The sequence below is a fragment of the Argentina silus genome, assembly GCF_951799395.1.
Source record: "Argentina silus genome assembly, chromosome: 16".
In the NCBI taxonomy this organism is placed as follows: Eukaryota; Metazoa; Chordata; class Actinopteri; order Argentiniformes; family Argentinidae; genus Argentina; species Argentina silus.
In genome coordinates this window covers 4,560,173-4,568,461 of record NC_139670.1, presented here as the reverse complement: position 1 = coordinate 4,568,461, position 8,289 = coordinate 4,560,173, and the positions used below count along the sequence as shown (strand labels likewise).

At 44.3% G+C, this 8,289-nt stretch overlaps 1 protein-coding gene across 1 annotated transcript; it reads right to left on the bottom strand.

The window, feature by feature from the left end:
- Window positions 1-2,005: 2,005 nt before the first annotated feature.
- pdk2a (pyruvate dehydrogenase kinase 2a) lies at window positions 2,006-6,937 on the bottom strand (the record flags this gene model as incomplete). Its single annotated transcript, XM_083687056.1, has 11 exons — window positions 2,006-2,149; window positions 2,409-2,522; window positions 2,906-3,016; window positions 3,680-3,778; window positions 3,882-3,958; window positions 4,374-4,451; window positions 4,638-4,727; window positions 5,038-5,222; window positions 5,389-5,460; window positions 6,098-6,239; window positions 6,820-6,937. 11 exons carry the CDS (start codon window positions 6,935-6,937, stop codon window positions 2,006-2,008), a joined length of 1,230 nt encoding a protein of 409 aa, XP_083543182.1.
- Between the last annotated feature and the right edge of the window lie 1,352 nt (window positions 6,938-8,289).

Here is an 8,289-nt window from a genome sequence, read left to right as displayed (position 1 = left end):
CCAATAGTAAAACCTCTGACCTAGACACTGACTTAAGTCTCATTCCATCTTCTCTTCTCTCTCCCTAAATACCCAATAAACAGCAGTGTATAAGAGAAACCACACAACACAAGTATTACACATTGAAATAGTTTTATTCTCTGTATCCTGCATATGTACAACTACCATTTCAATGGAAAAATAGTTTCATTATAAAAAAATAACTTTTAAAGATATGACTTAATACAAAATAAAGTGGAAACTGTTCAAAACAACACGTACAGACCAGAGGCATATTCATATCACACAGTATCAAACTCACTTTTCCCTATGAGATCGGTCTTGCCCAACAGGGTTCACAAACAATGAACTCATATGAATTTTTATGAGAAACGACAAGCAATGCCTTCTGGGAGTTGTAGTAACACTGCCGTCTGTTTGACTTGGCCATAGGCGACCGTGTGCTAGGTGAGGCACATCATAGATCTGGTGCATTAACAAAATGAACACTGGCACCAAAACACAGTGTGCAGCGATATGAACTTGGTGAGATAGTTTTGTTTGTATAATAAATTACTCTAGATCTAGCATACACAGAAAGCCCTACCGGTATTTCAAAACACTGGACAGAGTAACACATTTGTTAAGTTGAATCCCCTCCTGTTGAACTGGCATGAGCAAGCACACTTGTATGTGCGTACGTTGTAAGTACGTTGTCGTCAATAAGTATGAGAAGTAAAGCTTAATCTGAAACATTCACGACCAGAACTAATACTCATGCAGGCAACAAGACATCTTTTAGCGCGGAACCATTCTTTCCTAGAATCAGCAAATCTACAATGGTTCTTCACTGGGACGACATAGCAGCTTTTCTCATCGACTGTACACTGTTAACTTTATCAATAATTGATAAATGTACAGTCAGGGGAAAAAATAAAGTGTACAGTCAGGGAACATACAGTAACTGACCCAAGACTGTGGGTCTTTTTTTCCTCTCTTGGCACTTGGGGCTGAGGTGGCATTTTCTGGCAGTCAGCGATTCAGCCAGTAGGAGAGCTAATGGTAGTAAGGGCTTTCTATTATTCAACAGTACACAGTACTGGTTCATCTAAGGACGTCTCTTCTCTCACACCTCACTGTTCCTCTCACCATCTCCCCTATGAGTTTATGCCGCATTCAGGTGCTCCTCGGAAATAGGAAACTCTTGAAATGTCTCTCTAGGAAACTTACTTTTTAGATCTTAAGAGTTTCCTACTCTGTGCTCTCCCCGAAATAGACCAATTAGGGTGTGATTTCGGGAGCTCTTCGGGAAATTGGAGTGGTAATGTTCTGAGTTTATGAAGACATTACTGTACGCAAAGAGCCTGATAGAGGCTTACCAAGACATTGGTTATGTTCCAGGTTGAATAAGTTGCAGTCGCACTGCACATAGGTTTGACATACACTCACTGTGCACCTGAAACACAACCATTCTCTTCTCAATCTGTCCATACATGCTACCTCCCTCCTTCCCCCTGTCTGTCACACTACACCCATCTTAGTAACATACTGGGTACAGTCTCTGGGTCTCCAGACCCACTCTGACACCTCACTTACCCCCCAAGGCAAGGCATGATATTGGGCCTCACACTCCCACACATCTGGCAGTTCAAAACACTGGCCAGGGGAACAAAGGAAAAAAAAGATGATAAAACCAAGTCTTTTTTTTTCCTTTTCCAAAAGAGCTACCCTAGAACTACTAAACACAACCCTGAAAGAACAGGTGTTATCACGAGCAAAGCAGAAACATGCTACTGCTAAAAAGCAGGATGAAATCAGAACATTTTTTCCACATCCTTTCTGGACCCCTTCTCAGTATACTCCACCCAGGCTAGAGTAGGTCCCCTGCCTGTCTACCTTGGCTACTATGGGCAGCAGATTTAAAGGCTAGGTAAGCTGGACAGACAGGCTGGCTGATGGCTGGCTGGCAGGCCCCTCATCATGGTCCGTGCCAGGCCAGGTTAGTGTGACTGGCTAAGTGGCATCCTCACTTGGCCACCCGGTAGACAGCCAGGTCTAGGGGCTCTTTGCTGGGCAAGCACCAGTCATCGGCCCCCTGCCTCACCTTGTAGTTCCGCAGAGCTGTCTTGTTGTAGACTGGCAGCCTCTCCACGGAGTCTGTGGACAACGCCTGCGGGGGGGGGGGGGGGGGGAAGGACACCACATTACTGTATATTGAGAGGGACAATCGAATGGCCCTCGAGAGTGAAGTGGCCCTCGGGAGTATGTCAGGATAATCCTTGTGTTGCAAAAACATGATTGGTGTTTTTTCACCATTTTGGCCTTGGGGAAATACATCTGGAAGGGAGTGAGGGATAACAATAGCACCCTCACAAAAACGAGTGAAATCTGATATGAGAATTGTGTCCCTGTGCCTTAGTGCGTCTCACCTTCATGTGGATGACTGCGTCTGTGCCCAAGCTCTCCATCGAGTAGAGCTGCAGGTCTCCCTGGAAGTACTTGGCATAGAGACGGGAGATGGGCAGACCGTAGCCAAAACCAGCCTGGAGACAACACAACTCAGGGTTAAACCAAGGCTGCTTTATCCCTGAACACTCATGGGTGATAGTGAAATACAGAGGCTAAACTCTGCTACAGCCTTATCCCAAATCAACCCGAGATACTTAGCCCTTTCACCCTAGACACTTGGCCCTTTCACCCTAGACACTTAGCCTTTTACCCGAGACACTTCTGGAGTTTTGAGTAGATTTGGCAGATGTGAGCAATGGATACTTAATATCACCCAGCCTATGAGAGGGTGAAATGGAGTTTCATAGGACTTTTACCTATGGAATCCTTTCAGATTTCCACAAGTGCATAGGGGCTAGGGGTTGATTTGGCAGAGAGAGAGAGAGAGAGAGAGAGAGGGAGGGTGTTGCTGACTCACCAGTGGTGCCCGTGAGTGTTCTCCTATCTCTGGAGTCGGGGCTGTAGAGTACATGTAGCTGAAGAGGTTCTCAATCCTCCTGAAGGGGACTCCACCACCCCTGTCACTCACCTATACACAGCCAGAGAGGGGAGGGAAGGGGGGAAGAAGAGAGAGAGAGAGAGGAATTGGGGCAACTGGTAATCCCCGGTGCCAAGCAGACAGATGAGCCCCCCTCATGCCGCTGGGCTCGATTCAAGGGCATGCCCTGCACTAGGCCGAGCCAAGGTTTCTATTCTGCATATCGTCATGGTAACTGCTCAACAACAGGGCCAGTCCATCCCCTCACCACCCCTGTACAGTGTTATGTCAGCACTCAACCAGCCAGGTGGGCTCGCACACACACACACACACACACACACACACACACACACACACACACACACACACACACACACACACACACACACAGCCCTTAAGATCAGGTTACTGGCAGCACTAGGTTAATAAGGCTCTAGTTCCATTTGTGTTGATCGAATAAGAGATTAGTGGCTTGGTTTAACACTAAGCACTGAATTAATGAGAGTCAAGCCACTTTTACATAACAGGTAGAGAAGAGGATCTGGAGTGGGAAAATTCACTGTGCCACAGATTGCTATTAGCACATTAGTTAGTGACGCATTACCATTAGTTAGGTATTTGTGCATGTTGGTGGTGTACCCTGAGTGTTAGCAATGTCTGGTGACACAGCGATTATTCAACATACATTTAGGAAGTTCACATTGGATACAGTACCTTGATTGACAGGTCCTCTCCTCCAATGGCGACCATCACATGAATGGGTGGGAGGCTGTTGCTGGCCTCATGGTGTTCAATCGTGGCTCTCATGGCATTCTGGAGGACAGAAGAGCAGAATAATCAGAATGTGAAGGAGATTCTAGCACTAGAATTACAATATTGCAGAGGTTCTATTCTTAGAATGCTAATTCTGTTCTACCTTGAAGAGCTCAAACAGCATGTGGTAGAGATGGGAGGGCACGTACACAATGCTAATGGGTTGTTTCCTGTTGTTGCCTGGGTAAAGGAGAGGAAAAAAACACATTAGCATATCAAACCTACAATTCTATTGAAATGTGAAGGCCATTTTGAAACGCCTGCAGAGTCACAATTATGCTCCATTCACTGAGATTCTGTTGACATCTATTTCCATTATTCTCAGAATAGAGGGGATTTGAGTCATAGTGTCAATATTGTCTTAGGCAGTCAACCGTCCCCACTTATCCATTACTTCTGCCTGAGGGATAGTTAGATGCCTCTCAGATGCAGATGGCTTCAGGGATTGTTTATACACAAGGGTGCTGCTTCCACTGTCACCCAAGTCCCCTAATTAACATTGAATGAATGAATGGATGGATGGAATGAATCATCAATCAACAGCCTTAGGTGATATTGGTGGAATGGGGATCATTATTGATTGCTCTTGTCTTACTGTTAATTTCTTGCAGCATCAGGTCTGGAGAGCTCAGATAGTACTGATCACACAGCATCTTGGCACTTTGGAAAGCATCTAGAACAAGTCAAAGGCATGGAATGATACAATTGGAGTGTTTGGACATAAGAAAGAAAACCCTTGAAGGATGCCAATGTCATGTTTCACAACATCAAAAACAATGTTGTCTCCATACACCCACCCACAGGCCACGATAAACAATCACTCTCCATCAACCACCAAAAGGTCAGGGTTCAAATGTACCTTGGACGACCTGGGTGACCTCACAGAGAGGGTCGATGCTCCCTATGGTGTTGGGATGAAGAGGATTGGTCGCTCCGTCAAAAACAAGAGCTGAGACCAGGAAACAGGAGGAAAAATGTCAACAACAACATGTCAACAAAGCGTGCCAGACGACCATGGAGGTGGTCACAAAGCCGGATCAACAAGCGAGCCAACTAACTTCCCAAAACACGGAATGCCGTTATTCACAAACTTGAAATGGGTATGGCACAGTATAGTCGACTTCATTCTCCAACCCATATCAAAGTTGGCCTTGAATTACAAGATTTTTTTTATTTTTTTTATTAAAGTTAGCTAAATTAGCTATGCTGCTTGGTATTGGTAGCATCAGGTAGCTGTGGTAACAGAGAGCAGTACTCACTGTGCTGGTTGATCAGCATGCGAATGGATATGCGACTCATGTAGAAGCGATCCAGGAAGTACTGAATGTTCTGATTGGTCACCGAGTCCTGGGTAAACGCCTCCTTGTATTCGATGACGCCCTGTGCCATGGTTGGCACGACATCATTGTGCCTGTTCCTGATATTCACCAAGGTGTCCACAAACCTGGCACAGACAGGAGGATAGTAAGCCAAACAGCATGAGTGGGGCCCAATGTTTTTCCTGACCATGTGACCAGACAAGGAAAAACTCTGGGGAACTAAGCATGTGATATGACAATGAGAGTGATGATGATGATGATGATGAAGAGGTGATGTAAGTGAGGACTTACTCTCCCAAGACACTGTGGTCATCAGGGTTCTTGTCCAGGAACTCTAGGATCTCCATCAAGCTTTGGATATACCTGAAAACACACATATTTACACTTGTCAGAGGTGAAATTGTATGAGAACTATGATGTGCAAAACAGATTCTGACATCAAAGCAGTGTCCCCGGCCTAAAAGGCTCCTGTTTCTGAATGGTGATGTTATGGAATGTCAGAAATGCTAGCCCCTGCATAAATTGTCTTGATTTCATTTTTGTAAACCATATTCACAATATATGGTAAAAAGAATAGGCCTACCAGGCAAACTAATGATATTTAGGCTCAAGAAAATCATATTTCAAAAAAGGCCATCCCCACTATGTGAAGCCCATAATGAGGCACGTGACGTGACGTTTGCGCAGAAGCACAAGAAACTGTGCCAAAGTTCACAGCAGGAGCCCTGAGAAATTGAAAATAAGAAAACTCTGGGGGATTGGGGGATGACCTCGAACGATGACATACTTAACAACAACAAACGAATGGGAGGGTTTGACATTTACAAAACGAACATACTGTTCTGAACAATTTATAACGGGTCATAGCAGTTATAATGTATATTTATTTGTGTTATGTTATTCGTGGGTTATCATAGGCTACATGAATCAATGCAATAATAACTATAATAATATTCTCCAATCGAATACATTTGTAACTTTTTCCTCACAATAACCTTACCAACTCTGCACCATCTGCACAGACGGGGTAGTGAGCAGTCTGTCGGGGAGCAGGTTGATCTCCTTCATAATGTTTGAAAGTCTCACAGGCAGCTCCTGTCTCAGAAAGACAAACGATGTCTTCTCACAGGCGTTGGTGGAACCTGGACATAATAAGACATGATAAGACAGGCCGGTTATGTAGGTCTAATAACTCATTCAACAGAATATTTCTAGGGGGGAAAGGGTGGTAGGCTTACATTTAACATGCGACACTGCGACATACATGTATAGGCAGCTGTATTGTTGTTGCACAATGTTGAATCAAAGCACTACATTGAATGACCAGTTATTCAAATTCAATGTTGTTGCCAGGTCAGCGGAGTCCCTCAGCTGTTGCAAATATGTGTAGCAATACACGTGAGCGTGCTATAAATCTGACGCAATACTTTGCACAGCAAAATACAGGGCGGAAAGCCAAAAATGTCGCACAGGAAAAAAACAGAGATACATCGGGTTGTAACAAGCAACGTATACAGTATGTTTGAAATGCACATGCAATTGATTGATTTCCCACCATTCAATTGGTGCAAAGCCATAAATCAACTGCCCTCTGCTGCTTCCAAATCGTATTAATTTAATCGCATTATTGTGCAATGCAGGCGCGTTATGAATGGTAAAATTAAATGCTAGATAAGTGTATTGATTGTCTAACGTCAAGACCACCCGTCGAAGGCTACTCACCAAAATCGAGAAATTGTTTCATAGAGAGAGGTGACGGCGAAAATTTAGAAAAATGATCGATATGTTTAGGCACATTGGCCAAAGCAGCGTTTTTCATGATAAATCTAACGAACTTCATCGTTGAACCGTCCCCAATGCACCCTAAAAAGTCGTTAGTTAAGGGTCGACTACTACTGGAAGTCTTTTGCCTGTGTAGATTATTGATCAAATAAAAAATCTTCTACAGTCGCCAATGGGACAGTGGAGTGATTAACATATCGCCATCCTAATCCAATAGAAAAAGGCGATGGAGAGGGGAGGGGCTTCTGTCGAGAGCACAGAACCCCACAATAGCAACACGAGATTTCCCCTCATTGTCCCAATAGTCCCCGACGATGAAACAAGGGGAGGGGGGTGTGGATCTGTCTCCTCCCGTTGGTATATTCGTATGTCACAGGCGAAATCTCATCACACCACTCGGACAATGTTGACGAAACTTGCGTGAATGATGCGTCTTGCCATAGAGATCCAGCATTTTAAAGAAAATGCACTGATTGGCCCAAGAGGGGCGCTATTGTAAACAACTGAAATTCCGAATTTACACTGATTGGCCCAAGAGAGGCGCTATAGTACCAATTCACACAAGAAGGGGCGCTATCACAAACCATACCCTTTCATCATTATAGAGAGACTTGATGAGACTATGTAAAATAAGAGAACTCTTACAAACCTTTGTTTAACACTATAGTTCTATTGTTTCTGAGCAGGCCAACAAATAGCATTCAATCTACATTGTGATATGGGTCATTCAAGGATAACCTCGCTCAAAACATTTGCTGTCCCATTTCATATTTCACAGCAACAGTCTCAATCGGCTACGTATTATTATTAACAGATCACGTAGACCTTTCCTTCCACTTGATATCAACTGAACACTCTCATTTGATTCAGTGGCCTTATTGTGTCTGTTTGTCACCCTGCCCACAACCAGTGATCACCCCAGCAGCCACCCTCTGTTGCCTAGCTCCCTAGGGGCACGGTAATTCCCCCTCCGAGCATAAGTTCCTGGGCACGGGCCATCCTCTGATTTGAACAGAGATGCCATTGTGGGGGGACATGATGTTCTCACCATCAAATCCACCGTTGCTTAACCAACGACTATGTCAACAAGGTGCTGATTAGACTATCCATATGCAGCGCTGTCCTCTCCATCAACAAACAAATTGTGCATTAAGACTGTTAAAAATGTTCTAGCACCGAGAGCACACGGTGTAGGCCTGCTTAGAAGCTGTAAAATGCAAGCTGTAAACGGGTGAGAGAAAACCAGGAGGAGTCACGGTGCAGCCCCTTCACCAGAATTAAAGTAGCCATGCATGTTTATTCTCACATAACAGCCCCACAGTAACAGAGTTTAGTTTGGCAGCTGCTGATCACCAAAACATGATCAATACCTAAATACTGCTTAATGGAATATGTTATTGAAACATAGAC